At 66.4% G+C, this 13703-nt stretch overlaps 1 protein-coding gene across 1 annotated transcript; it reads left to right on the top strand.

Annotated features, from left to right (window-relative positions):
• The first annotated feature begins 3129 nt into the window (after nucleotides 1–3129).
• VPS37B (VPS37B subunit of ESCRT-I) lies at nucleotides 3130–13313 on the top strand. The gene is made up of 4 exons (XM_055147460.1): nucleotides 3130–3289; nucleotides 10429–10600; nucleotides 12000–12082; nucleotides 12183–13313. The coding sequence occupies exons 1-4, from the start codon at nucleotides 3179–3181 to the stop codon at nucleotides 12654–12656; spliced, it is 840 nt and encodes a 279-aa protein (XP_055003435.1). The 5' UTR covers nucleotides 3130–3178; the 3' UTR covers nucleotides 12657–13313.
• The last annotated feature ends 390 nt before the right edge of the window (nucleotides 13314–13703 follow it).

Genomic DNA, 13703 nt, shown 5'->3' on the forward strand with positions numbered 1-13703 from the left:
TGCTGGCCGCCGTCTCGGTGTGGCCGCTGGCCCTGCATGCTGGAGACGGACGGTGAGAGCCAGCCAGTGCCGCAGGCCGCTGAGCACAGGGCGGGGGCGGGGACAACGTGAGAGGGGTCCGTGGGCGCCCGTTGCAGCTCCTTCCGCTGCGGTCAGCGTGCCCACAGCCGCTCTGCGGCTGGAAACAGTGTGAGGTGTGTCTTTGAAAACTCAAGAACGAGAATCGAAACCAAAGCCGACCTCGGGCGCCGATTACGCAAGACTGAGAATAGGGAACACGCATGGCCAGGACCAGGGCACTCGGGCCTGCTGCGTGCGCGGGTGCAGGGAGACGGACAGACGGAGCCTGCCGGGCCTCCAAAACGCACAGGACAGGCCGGAGCAACAGGCAGCGGGGCGGGCGCTTGCCTTGCATGCAGCTGACCTAGATTAGACCCCCAGGACCCCATATGGCTCTGAGCACCGCCAGGAGTAATTCCTGGGTGCAGAGCCAGGAGTCAGCCCTGAGCATCGCCCCCCCAAAACCCAACCAAAATGCACAGAACCCCATGCAGCTTCCCGGGGCCCTGTCTCTGCTCCTCCCAGGGGTCTCGTTCAGCTCTGGGGGCCCCAGCTCCCCACCCCCCACCCGCGTGGTGCAGTCCTGTCCACATGTGGGCACGGGCACAGAGCGTGCTCTGTCTGGGAAGGAAACGCTGACGGCCCTGAAGGCCGGTGCTGAGTGACAGAGACCCAGCAGCTGCTGCCTGAGCTCACTGCACAGAGGTCCCCAGCTGCTGCGTGAACGCATGTCATGGAGGGTCCACGTTGGGCGCCAGATGTTGCGTGAACGTTCGTGCAGTCAGAGGCGCTGAGACAAGGAACGCGTATGTCAGAGTCAGAGAGAACCTGGACCCTCCGTGACATACATTTCTTCCGCGTTCCTTGTCTCAGTGCCTCCGACTGCACGAACGTTCACGCAACACCCAGCGTCACAGCAGAGGGGACAGCCAGGGTAGGGCTTTAGTGGGTCATGTCAAGGGCCCACAATAGCGTGACGAGACCATGTCCCCGAACCCAGCATCTAACAGTGGCCAAGTGTGGTCCCTGTGCTCAATCTCCGGACGTGGAAAAAGGCAAGAAGACAACTGCGGGGCTGGTTCATGGTGCCAGGGGTTGAATCCAGGGCCTGACATGCCAGCAGTGGTGCACCATGGGGCTGTCCTGCATTCTGGAGATGAGCCCTCACAGAGGTGTCCTGTCACAGGAGTCCGTGGGCACTGGGGACCCACAGCACATGAGGAAAACTGCTCCTTTAACAGGTCCCAGTGGCAGCTGAAAATGGAAAGAGGAAAAAAACTTCCTCTTGAAACCAACAAAAACCAACAACAAAAAGCGAACTTCCAACACCCTCATTCAAACATGGAAACCTCAAATTGAATGAGTTTTAAAATGCTGCTTTAGGGCTGGAGCGATAGCACAGCGGGGAGGGCGTTTGCCTTGCACACGGCCAACCCGGGTTCGATTCCCAGCATCCCACATGGTCCCCTGAGCACCGCCAGGAGTGATTCCTGAGTGCAAAGCCAGGAGTAACCCCTGAGCAACGCTGGGTGTGACCCAAGAAGTAAAAAATAATAATAATAATAAAATAAAATGCTGCTTTAAGGGCCAGAAAGTACAGCCAGAGCGGGTAGGGTGCTTGCCTTGCACGCGACTGATCTCCAGCACCCCAGAGGGTCCCCAGAAGCCACCAGGAGTGACCTCTGAGTGCAGAACCAAGAGTAAGCCCTGAGCATGCCGGGTGTGGTCCCCAAACCAGTAAGGAAATAAATAAATGCTGCTTCATTTGATTCTTCTGAGCAGGGTCCGTGACCGAAATGCCTTTTTACTTCCTGCTGACTAGTGCCTTGGTCAGGTTGCAGGCAGATGACCCTGCCCACCTGTGGCCCGGGGCAGATTCCTCCCCTCCCACACATACCTCAGAGCATGAATGCGCCCAGCGTCACCCGACAGCCCCTCCCGCCCCGTCAGCCACCCTGGGTTCCACAGGTGAACCTAGTCTGGAGGCCTACACGGCGTCTGTGCTCCGCTGGGGACAGGCTGTCTTGTTTTGTCTCGGGGACCCCGTGAGTGCCAGGGCTCCAACCTGGGCCCCAGCCACCCCCTTTAGAAGTCATCTTCCAAATGGTTCCGGAGGTTGTGTAATATTTCTCGGGAGGTAACAACGCTCCCATTGAGCCGCTCTGGCTGGCTCACGGCTGCCCTTGACCGGCCCGAGCAAAGGGTTCATGAATCCACATCCACAGGCGGACGTGGGTGCAGAGAGAAACCCAAGCATGTGCCAAGCGGCCAGAGGAGCACCGAGCTCTGCACTCACTGGCTGGGGACCGGGTGGGGGGCAGCACTGTGGGGGTTGTTTCCTCTCCACTGGCCACCTGGGAGGGCGGTGGAGCCACAGCCGGGGTCTCTGGGATGTGCTTCATATGCTGAGGAAGTCGGGCCTCGAATGAGTTTGTGGGATGAAAGGTCTGGGCAAGGGGTGCTGTGAGTTCGGTGGGCCAGGCCTGGGCGCCCCACGCACAGGTGGGCCCTCGGGCCGGGCCAGGGGCGAGGGTGCTCGGGCAGGCCCGTGGCTGGCCTGGGCTCCATCCGGGGGCCTGTGCATGGCCCCGGCGCACGGCCAGGTGTGGCCCCCGCGGAAGCCAAGGCAACGCTTTTCTGCAACTGGCGGCCCTGCACGTGGGCCGGCCTCAGCCCCCCACCCTAACTGTGCGGGGGCCCTGGGGGGCTCTGGAGCCCTAAGCCCCAGCGGTGAGGCTTTCCGGCCCTCACCAACAGCCAATCCTGCAGGTCTGCTGCAGTGAAACACCAAAACCCTGGGCTGGCCGCCCCCGCCCCCACCCCAATAAAGCTGATTCCTACATCTTCCCACCCACGGCCGCCTTACTGCCCCCTGCCCCTGCCAGGACCCCCAGCTCCAAGGAAGGGACCGGGTGCCCGTCTGGACGCGGCGGGGGGCGCAGCAGGGAGGGGGCGCCGGCCCCGCCCCCTCGCCGGCGCCCCCGCCCCCGTCCCCGAGGCCGCGCCCGCCACGTCACGCCCGCGCGCCCGCCCGCGCGCCGATGACGTCACGGCCCGGTGGCGTCACGTGCCCGGGGGCGGGCCCGGCGGCGCTTCCGGCGGCGGCCGAGCGGCGGGGATGGCGGGCGCGGGGGCCGAGGCGCGCTTCGCCGGCCTCTCGCTCGTGCAGCTCCACGAGCTGCTGGAGGACGACGGGCGCCTGGCGGACATGGTGCAGCAGATGGAGGAGGCGAGCGCGGGCGCGGGCGCGGGCGCGGGGGCGCGGGGGCGCGGGGGCGGGAGGGCAGAGGTCAGCGGGCTGTGCGAGGGCAGCGGGCAGCCGGGCGGGGGGCGCCGGGCGGGGGGGAGGGGCGCCGGGCGGGGGCCGGCGCGGTGGCGGGGGGCGTGCAGGCCGCGGGGTGAGCTGGGCGCTTCGGCAGTTTGGGCGCAGCCTGGCCCCGGGTGCGAGTTGTTGGCGAGTGGACTCGGGAGGGTCCGTGGCCCTGCGGGGTCTGCGAGGTGGGGGGGGGGGGCGCGCACAGGGCTCAGCCAGGCGGGGGTCGGGGAGCCCCGGTGCCGCGAGGGTCCGAGTGCCCTGGGCAGTGGCGGGGCCCCAGAGTCGCGTCCACCTCCCCCCCTGGAGGAAGGGGCGGGGGGCGGCCTTGGGGGGCTGCTGCGGCCCCCGGGCCCTGCCGCGCCGGCTCGCGGCCTCCAGGGAGGGCTCCCGGCACTGTTGGGGCGAGCAGCGGTGGGAGCGCCCGGCCCCCCCCTGGGCCAGTCCGGACTTGCCCGGCCGGGGGACTTGCCCGGCCCGGGGGACGCGCCGCGCGGGTGGCCGCGGGCGCCCCTCTCCCCCTCCCCCCGCCCCAGCCCGTGTCCGCGCCCTGCGGCCGGCCCGTCCCCCAGCCCCCCACTCCTTTGTCTGCCAGGAGCCTTCCCACGCCGCCGCCTCGCCCGTGTGGGGGTCTTGGCTCCGTGCCCCGGCGGGGGTTGTCGGGGGAGCCGCGCGCGGTGGCTGCGCATTCAGGGGCGCGGGGAAGCGCTCAACAGATCATTGTCCGGCACAGAGGGGCCAGTGTCGCGGAGGACGGGCCTCCTTAATGCACCCCTTGTGCCCGGGTCCGGCCCGCTCCCGCGCCCCAGGCCCCTTGCACGCCAGCGCTGGCAGAGGCCAGCTCGGTCCCGGCCGAGCCCCGCCTGGCAGTTGCCGGGAAACCTTCTGGGGGCCAGTGGCATCTCCGAGGTCGGGAGCAGGGGCCTGTCCGGTGACACATTAACAGGAGCCGGGAAGGTGACAGGCTGGGCTGTCTGCCCCCCCTCCTGGACAGGCGAGGTGGGACTGAGCATTGGGTGGGGGGGAGGCGGCTCACCCCGGGGCTGGGCTGGGCTGGGCGGCAAGGTGACCCCCTCCCCGCCCTGTCCAGACAGGCTCCCTCGGTGGCGGGCCGCGGGGTGTGGTGTTAGTAAAACACGGAAGCCAAGTGCCAGGACCAGAATACCTTTGGGTGCCCCCCCGCCCCCAGCGGCCGTCTGCTCGGTCACGTGTGCTGCCCCTGCGGGCCGTTTGGACCCGGATTGCCACTCGGCCCGGTGGGGGGCTCTTGGGGGTGGTTTGTGGCCCTGGGGCAGAGGGTGCCTTTTATTTGGGGTCACACCCGGCGATGCTCAGGGGTTCCTCCTGGCTCATGCACTCATTAACTCCTGGCGGTGCTCAGGAGACCATATGGGATGCTGGGAATCGAACCCGGATTCACCATGTGCAAGGCAAAGGCCCGACCCGCTGTGCTATCGCTCCGGCCCCCAGAGAACACTTTTACAGATACTTTTCAAACTGCTGTCCCGGCCGAAATGGAGCGTGTCTGCGACGGGAGTGGAGGGCAGTGAGCGGCCTCTGGCCGGCCGGACTCGTGCGGCAAGGGGAGCCGCGTTAGTCGTGTCCGAGCCCTCCGGTGGGAAGGCCCTGCCGCAGCCGTCGTAATGACGGGTTAACAGGCTGTTATTTGAAGGGTGTCAAGGAAATTTTAATTAGCCACTAGCGTGAGGTGCGTTTTCGTGTGCTCTGGCCACAGCGGGGTGTCCCGGGGGATGTGGCCGCAGCGTAGGACGTGAACAGGCCCCCCGAGACCGTTCTCCCTCAGCCCCCACCCGAGGGTTTGTTGCTGTAGTTAATGGGCAGGAGGAAGTGTTTTAAATTGTAGAGTCGGACTCCGCCAGCCCCGGGCGGTGGTTTGCGGCTCCGGGAGCGTGTCTGGTCGCCGGCCGGGGGTTAGCCCAGCCGGGCACGGTGCCTGGACAGGGCCGTAATTGCGGTGTGTGCAGTGCGGACACTCACAGCCTCTCTTCCACGCCCGCCCGTGTTTGTGTTTCCCGTCCCTCCCCTCCGTGACGCGTCCCCCCGGCCAGCCGGCCGTGTCCTAGGCGCTCTGCCCCGAGCGCGCGGCGGGGTTTTTATTGAAAGTTATTTTTACACAGCGGTGGAATGTGCCTTTTTCTGTCCGTCCAGTCGCCCCGTCGGGCTCTCCAGGCACTCCCTTAAAAGGGACTGTCCCTCCGGGACGGGGCTGCTGGACGCGTGTCACCGCTTTCTCAGGAAATGCCGTCTGCTTGGTTCCAAGTCGTGGTTCCCTGAGCACTGGCCTTCCGGGTCCCTGTGCTGTGCGAGGATGCCTGGGGGGGGGGTCCGGGGAGCTGTGCCCGGGGTGTGTTCTGTGCGACCGTGGGGGGGGTTGCAAAGCCCCCGCATGGACCCTGACGGCTGTGTCGGGGGCGGGGCAGAGAGCAGCTCCAGGACGGCTGCAGGGCCGGTGCTCGGACCTGGGGCTGCGGTTACTGTCATTGGCTGTGGCCACTTGGGGCCACACCTGGAGGGGCTGGGGGGGCCTTGGGCTGCTGGGATCCGTCTGGGCCTCCTGCACGTGAAGCCTGAGCCCACTGGGTCATGTCGTTCCCTGGACCTGGGTTTCCCTCTCCTCCCCTCCCCTCCGCTCCCCTCCCCTCCCCTCCCCTCCCCTCCCCTCCCCTCCCCCTCCCTTTCTCTCTTTCTTTCTCTCTTTCTTTCTTTCTTTCTTTCTTTCTTTCTTTCTTTCTTTCTTTCTTTCTTTCTTTCTTTCTTTCTTTCTTTCTCTCTCTCTCTCTCTCTCTCTCTCTTTCTTTCTTTCTTTCTTTCTTTCTTTCTTTCTTTCTTTCTTTCTTTCTTTCTTTCTTTCTTTCTTTCTTCTTTGGGTTATTGATTGGGGCCACTCCAGGGGATGCTCAGGGATCATCTTGGCGAGGCTCGGGGGACCATATGGGGTGCCAGGGGTTGAACCCGGCTTGGCTGCAGTGAGGCATTCGCCCTTCCGCTACTCTCTCTGACCTTTCGTCTTCTTCCATGAGGAGGAATCGGGATTTCTTGGAAGGAGCTGGGTGGAGACGTTGTGTGACCCTGTTTCCACCCGCCGGGCAGTAGGAGCCCAGCTCCTGGGGGTGGGCGAGAGCGGGTGGACACAGCAGCTGGGCCCATTTCTTGGAGTGTCAGAGCTGTCGTTGGAGGTCGTGCGATCCCTTGACGCAGCTGCCCTTGCTCCCGCGTTTCTTCCGAGTGCCGGGGGCGGGGCGCCTGGATGGGGTCCGGCCCCTCAGCCGGACCCTTGGCAGGTGTGAGGCCGTTTCCTCATGGGGCGAAGGGGCTGCCCCTGGGCACGCTGGACCCTCCGAGCTGAGTCTGAGGCCACGTGTGGCTTCTGGCTGCCTGTTCTAGAAGCTCCCGGTCTGGCCAGCCGCGTGCAGGGTTGTGGCACGGGAGAGCATGGCCCCGTGTCTCAGTTGGGGCCCACCCGGGAGAGCGGGACGTGTGGCCTCTCATTCTGGGGAGGGGACGCGTGGGCCGTGGTGTCCCTCAGTGCCCCTTGGCGTGGCCCAACCAACCTCACTGTCAGGGAGAGGAGAGGAAGAGGCCCCCCCCGGGTGTCGTGGGTCGGGAGAGGGCACCGGTGTGGAGCACCCACCGCGCCCTCTGGGCACCACCACCTGCTGGATAGAGACTGAGGGGACGGTGGGGCCCGGCAAACAGTCGCAGGCAGTGATGCCTACAGGAGGGGCTGGAAGGATTGCCCAGTGGTTAGGGCACTGGCCCTGCACGCTGCCGACCCGTGCTCCATCCCTGGCACCCCCTGTGGTCCCCTGAGCACTGCCAGGATTGATCCCTGAGCACCCAGGTATGGTCCAGAAACCTGAAAACAAAGCTAGAGAAGGGGGCGAGATAGCGCTCTACCTGCCACTGTGTTTGGGCGGACAGAGGGACAGGATCAGTCACCCCAGCCTCTGCGGCTGAGCCAGCGTCTTCGCTGTGTTCAGGAGGGTCGACAGCGGGCGCGGGTGCGGGGCAGTTTTTATGGCCACTGAGTCACAGCTGTGCTGCCAGGACTTTCCACGTAGGGAGGTGCCAAGGCGGCGGGCGGGGCACAGGTGGGGCGGGACCAGGCCTGGGGAAGAGCCAGACTCCAGCTGGGGGCCGGGAAGGCGGGATGCCAGGCTGGCGTTCCCCTCCCCTCTCTCTCCCCCTCGCCCCTCCCTCTCCCCTCCCCCTCCCCCCCTCATCCCTGCCCCGTGGTGGAGAGTCTGCCTGTGCCCAGTGTGGGGTGCCCGGCAGCCAGGCGGGGGGCCAGGGCGTTGCAGGGAGGGTGCTCGCCTCACATGCAGCTGGCCTCGGTTCGATCCCTGGCCATAGGGTCCCCTGGGCGCTTCCAGGAGAGACCCCTGAGCCAGGAGAGACCCGCAGGTGTGACCCCAAAAGGAACAGTCAACTACAGAGAGAGAGAGGGAGAAGAGGGAGGGAGTGGGAGGGGGGAGAGAGTGGGAGGGGAGAGAGAGGGAGAGGGGGAGAAAGAGAGAGAGCGAGAGGGGGAGAGGGGGACAGGAGGAGGAGGAGGAGGGAGGGAGGGAGCCGTCTCCTGGCTGAGCAGCCTGGAGCCGAGCGCCCTGTCATTCATGTTCAGGCCCTTAGCTGTGGCATTTGTCCCCCAGAGTGGCCTTGGGGGCTGTCCCGATGCCCAGAGCGGGCTGAGCCCCGAGCGCCGCGGGGCGTCAGGACCCAGTCACAGCATCCTCCCCTGCCCCCGGGCCCTGCTCGCGCTGTCCCAGTCTGTTGGGGTGTGTCAGAGCCTGACGTTGCTCCCGGGCTGGGGCGAGGCTGGCCCACGCAGGGCCCCCGGCCTCGGCCAGCAGCGAGGGAGGCTCTTGGGTGCCCGCGACTGTGTCCTGGGAACTGGCCTGGTCTTGAGGCCCTCAGGCTGGCAGCTGCCCCCTCGCCCCCGGGCGCCAGACCAGGAGCTGTGCCAGTCCTGAGGGAAAGCGCTGCCCTCGCCGGCGGCCTGGACTCTGGCCCTGGCACCACCGGGAGTGACCCCCCCCACGCTGGGAACCGTAAGGTCCCTGAGGCCCAGCATTTACAGAACAAACAGGATTTCCTGGTGAGGGCATTTGCTTAAGTGGGGGTGAGGCAAGAGACTTGTGTTTATTTTGCTTTTTCATTCTCTTAAAAATAATTTTTTGTTTTGGTTTCGGGGCCACACCTGGCCTTTGGGGAACCGGCCCGGGCCGCCCAGTGCAGGGCCGGTGCCCTCCCCGCTGTGCTTCGGCTCCATCTTTTTTTGTTTTCCTTTTCCTGGTTTCCCAGTCGGTGCCCAGGAGCTGCTCCTGCTGACCCTTGCCCGGTGTGACTTGCCCGGGCACGGCCGGGTGGGGTGCGGGCAGGGCTGGGACCCCTGTGGGCCGCGCAGAGCCGCGAATGGTGCTCCGGAGTCGCCGGGGCTGCTGCTGAGTGTGCGGGGCTGGCGCCTGCCGTACTGTCGGCGGGAACGTGATTCCCTGCGGGGTTTGGGGGCGGGGGCTGCTCCTGGCAGGCTCGGGGGACCCTGAGGGGCGCCGTGAACGGAGCCTGGGTGGGCCGTGCTGTGCTGCTGCTCCGCCCCCCATAGCATTGTTCTGTTAGGAATTTTAAACAGAATAATTTAGAGTAATTGATTTTCCTTTGATTAATCCTTTTTTCTACTCACAGGTGGAAAAAATTCTATTATTGGATGAGTATTTTCTCATGGCAAATAGGAAAGGAGTAATTTTAGTCACGTGAGAGTCAGTCTCCTGTGAGCAGAATCCTTGAGCCCGAAGTGCCCTGTCGTGATGAGTCTGAGCCGTGGCAGGCCGGGCTGGGTGGCTGGGGGTCGGCGGGCTCCCGGGCCGTGGGGGGACAAACCCCTTGGCGCCCGCAGGCGGCCGGGTGCCGGCGTGTTTGCTCCGGAGGGTGGCCACGGCCCGGCAACGAGGTGGCACGGTTCCCGCAGGGCCGGCGAGCCCCGCGCCTCCGCCCACCCGCCGCGTTTGCCCGTGAGGGAGAGGAGGGGGCGCCGGGGCCCTGAGCCTGTGCCCTTTGCTTTGAGACGTCTGTCCTAAAGGGCAGGACAGAAGAACATGTGTGTGCGCGCGCGGGTGTTTGTGTGCCTGTGTGCGTGTGTGTGGGCGCGTGTGTGGCCTGTGGCTCCGTGTGCTGCGGGGGTGCTGGCAGCTGGCGCCCCTCCCCCCGTGCGCCTGCAGATGGTTCCGGAGCTCCAGGCTGAGAACAGTCGCAGCGCGCCTGGGCCCTTCCGGTGATTTCTGTCTTCTCCAAGCTTGAACTTTGAAGTTTCTCATTTAGACTTGGAGAAACCGGGGCCAGGGGGTTCCTCAGGGAGGGAGAGGAGGGTCCTGCCCCGAGGATGCTGCCCCCAGGGGCCCTAAACAGAACAGCCTCGGGAGCCGGGAGTGGAACAGAAAGTGGGTTCGGCTGGGCAGCCTTGGGGGTCGCCCTGGCCCTGGCCCCCCAGGCCCCTTTGCCCAGCTGGGAGGATGAGGTCGTTTCGGGGGTCTGGGAAAAACTCAGAATCCTTTTGTGTAAGCCCGTGGTCGCGATACCCAGGACTGGGCCGGGGCCAGCGACCCAGGTGGAGGGTGTTGGCCTTGCACGGCCGACCCGGGTTCCAGCCCTGCCAGGAGTGAGCCCTGAGCGCCAGTGTGACCCAGAAACCAAAAAGCCAACTGTGGTGCAGGGCGCGGGGGCGGCTGGGTGTGGGCAGCGTGTGAGGGGCCCTGGGGGGGTGGTCACAACTGCTCTCACCCTGCCTGAGGGTCCCCAGCCGGGGGCCGAGTCTTGAGACGAGTCGGTGGACTGGACGGTGCCGGGGCGGGGGCTGGAGCCCGGCGTGGCCGCTCGTCAGGTTGTTGCTCCCGGCTGTGCCGGGTCCAGCCTGAGCTGGCCGTGTGCAAGGCAGGCGCGCGCCCGCTGCACGGTCGTCAGATGAAGGTTTGAAAGAAAGCTTTGTTCTGGGGGCCGCACCGGAGGTGCCCAGGCTCAGCCCGGCCCTGCGCCCCTTGCAGACGCAGAATGTCCAGCTGAGCAAGGAGATGACGCTGGCCGGCAACCGCAGCCTGGCGGAGGGCAACCTGCTGTTCCAGCCCCGGCTGGACGCGCTGAAGGCCCGCCTGACCCAGAAGTACCAGGAGCTGCAGGCCCTCTTCGACGCCTACCAGATCCGGAAGACCAAGCTGGGTGAGCCCTAGCGTGCGACCCCCGGGGGCGCTGCTCAGGGAGGGTGTATCTGGGGGCTCTCTGGGAGGTGGCCCAGGCTCTGTGCACTGTGGTGCAGATGTATGGGGGCGGGGTGTCACAGGCCCGGGGGTGCAGCGTGAGAGCCGGTAGCACCTTCCCTGCCGGGATGCCCGCAGGCAGAGGGAGTTGCTCTTGGGTGTGTGTGTGTGTGTGTGTGTGCACAGCGTGTGAGCCGGTAGCACCTTCCCTGCCGGGATGCCCGCAGGCAGAGGGAGCTGCTCTTGGGGTGTGTGTGTGTGCGCGCGTGCACAGCGTGTGAGCCGGTAGCACCTTCCCTGCCGGGATGCCCGCAGGCAGAGGGAGCTGCTCTTGGGGTGTGTGTGTGTGTGTGTGCGCGCGTGCACAGCGTGTGAGCCGGTAGCACCTTCCCTGCCGGGATGCCCGCAGGCAGAGGGAGCTGCTCTTGGGGATGTGTGTGTGTGTGTGTGTGTGTGTGCGCGCGTGCACAGCGTGTGAGCCGGTAGCACCTTCCCTGCCGGGATGCCCGCAGGCAGAGGGAGCTGCTCTTGGGGTGTGTGTGTGTGTGTGTGTGTGCGCGCGTGCACAGCGTGTGAGCCGGTAGCACCTTCCCTGCCGGGATGCCCGCAGGCAGAGGGAGCTGCTCTTGGGGATGTGTGTGTGTGTGTGTGTGTGTGTGTGTGTGTGCGCGCGCGTGCACAGCGTGTGAGCCGGTAGCACCTTCCCTGCCGGGATGCCCGCAGGCAGAGGGAGCTGCTCTTGGGGATGTGTGTGTGTGTGTGTGTGTGTGTGTGTGTGTGTGTGTGTGCGCGTGCACAGCGTGTGAGCCGGTAGCACCTTCCCTGCCGGGATGCCCGCAGGCAGAGGGAGCTGCTCGGGGTGTGTGTGTGTGTGTGTGTGTGTGTGTGTGTGTGTGTGTGCACAGCGTGTGAGCCGGTAGCACCTTCCCTGCCGGGATGCCCGCAGGCAGAGGGAGCTGCTCTTGGGGTGTGTGTGTGTGCGCGCGTGCACAGCGTGTGAGCCGGTAGCACCTTCCCTGCCGGGATGCCCGCAGGCAGAGGGAGCTGCTTGGGGGTGTGTGTGTGTGTGTGTGTGTGTGTGTGTGTGTGTGTGTGTGTGTGCGTGTGCGTGCGCACAGCGTGTGAGCCGGTAGCACCTTCCCTGCCGGGATGCCCGCAGGCAGAGGGAGCTGCTTGGGTGTGTGTGTGTGTGTGTGTGTGTGTGTGTGTGTGTGTGTGTGTGCGTGCGTGCGCACAGCGTGTGAGCCGGTAGCACCTTCCCTGCCGGGATGCCCGCAGGCAGAGGGAGCTGCTCTAGATGGGGGGGCGGGGTGTGTGTGTGTTGGGGGCAGCCGTGGTCTCACCTCCCCCGTCTCCCCCAGACAAGCAGTCCAGCAGCGCGTCCCTGGAGACCCTGCTGGCGCTGCTTCAGGCCGAAGGTGCCAAGATCGAGGAGGACACGGAGGTGAGGCGGCCGGGGTGGGTGGCCGGGAGCCGGGTGGCCTTGGCGACCCCTCCCCCCCGCCCCTCACGTTTGCCTGTGCCCGTCCCCCCGCCGCTTTCAGAACATGGCTGAGAAGTTTCTGGACGGGGAGCTGCCCCTGGACTCCTTCGTGGACGTGTACCAGAGCCAGCGCCGCCTGGCGCACACGCGCAGGGTCAAGATCGACAAGCTGCAGGAGCTGGTGCTGAAGGGACAGAGACTGGCCGCGGCCCAGCTGCCCGCGCGGGCGCCCGAGCCCGCCGCCCCCCTGCCCTATCCGGCCCCGGAGGCCAGTGGGACCCCCTCGGCCCTTCCCCGGCGCGTCCCGCCCCCGCCACCCCCAGTGCCCGCGGGCCGCGTGGCCACACCGTTCACGGCTGCCGCGGGCTCGCCGGGGCCGCTCTGCCCCGGACTGCAGTGCCCGCCCCTGCCCCCCCGCGTGGGGCTGCCCCCCCAGCCCGGCTTCTCTGCGCAGTTCGTGTCCCCGTACCCACCGGCGCTCCCCCAGAGGCCCCCGCCCCGCCTGCCCCCGCACCAGCCCGGCTTCATCCTCTAGGTGCCTCCCGGGGCTGCCGGGGCCGGGGCCGGGCATGGGGCTGTAGAAGTAGAAGCAGGTGTGTCCTGCCCCCGCCCTTTCCCCAGACGCCGGCGCCCAGCCCTCGGGGGCCGGCGTGGAAGGTGCTCCTGATCAGGACCTGGAAGCCACGGCGGAGTTGGCACCGGCTGCCGGCCGTGCCGCTCGGCAGGAGCCGCATCTCACCACGTCCTCCCGTTTCATATTGGAAACCTCTGATACTCGTCCAGGACCATTCAGGGAATCTACACAGACGCACATGTGTTGTGAGCCGTGGAGCGAAGGCGGTTCCCCCGGCCAGCAGTGTGCCCGCTGCCTGCCCGCGCTGTGCCTTAGCCTCACCGGCGTGGGGGGGCGCTGCCGCCACGCGTGACCGTCCCAGCAGGCCTGGGTGAGGCCGCCGGCCTTGCGCCCCCCTACGGCTCTGCGCCCGGACTTGAAGCCAACCTTCCACGGCCGCGCGTGGACTAGCCACGAGTCTAGAGCAAGGTGCCACCTGGCCCCTGGGGCCCCGCCAAATGGGTGCGCGGTGTCCCCGCGGGGGCAGCAGGCCAGCCCGCCACCTCTGGGGTCACGTTGGAGCTGTTTGTAAAGCCGTAGGGTCTTTTACATAGAAAAAAATAAACAAGTTCTTGGTAACTGTTGGGCTGTTCCTAGCCGGCCTGCCTGGGCCAGACCCAGTAGAGATGCTCGGGCTGGTTTGGTCGGCACCCTACGGGGGCTTAGCTCAGGGCTGGGGGGCCGCGCCTGAGACCCCCCGCACACTGCTTGGCGCATGGTGAATGACCAGCAGGAGGGAAGTTTGCCCCGAGAGGCCGCTGGCCATGGTGAGCACTGCCAGGCGAGCCTGGAGCAGCAAAGGCGCTGTTGGCGCCCATGCGTGTTCTCGCCTCCCCGCCCCCCGTGTCGGGGCAGGCACAGGCCGTGGGGGGCTGCTGGCCCTGGGGAGACAGCGCCCAGGAGCCTGGATGCCTTTTTTTGGGGGTGGTGGTGGCAGTGCTCAGGACCTACTCCCGTCTGCACTAAGGG

Source organism: Sorex araneus, chromosome 9, assembly GCF_027595985.1.
Source record: "Sorex araneus isolate mSorAra2 chromosome 9, mSorAra2.pri, whole genome shotgun sequence".
Taxonomy (NCBI): domain Eukaryota; kingdom Metazoa; phylum Chordata; class Mammalia; order Eulipotyphla; family Soricidae; genus Sorex; species Sorex araneus.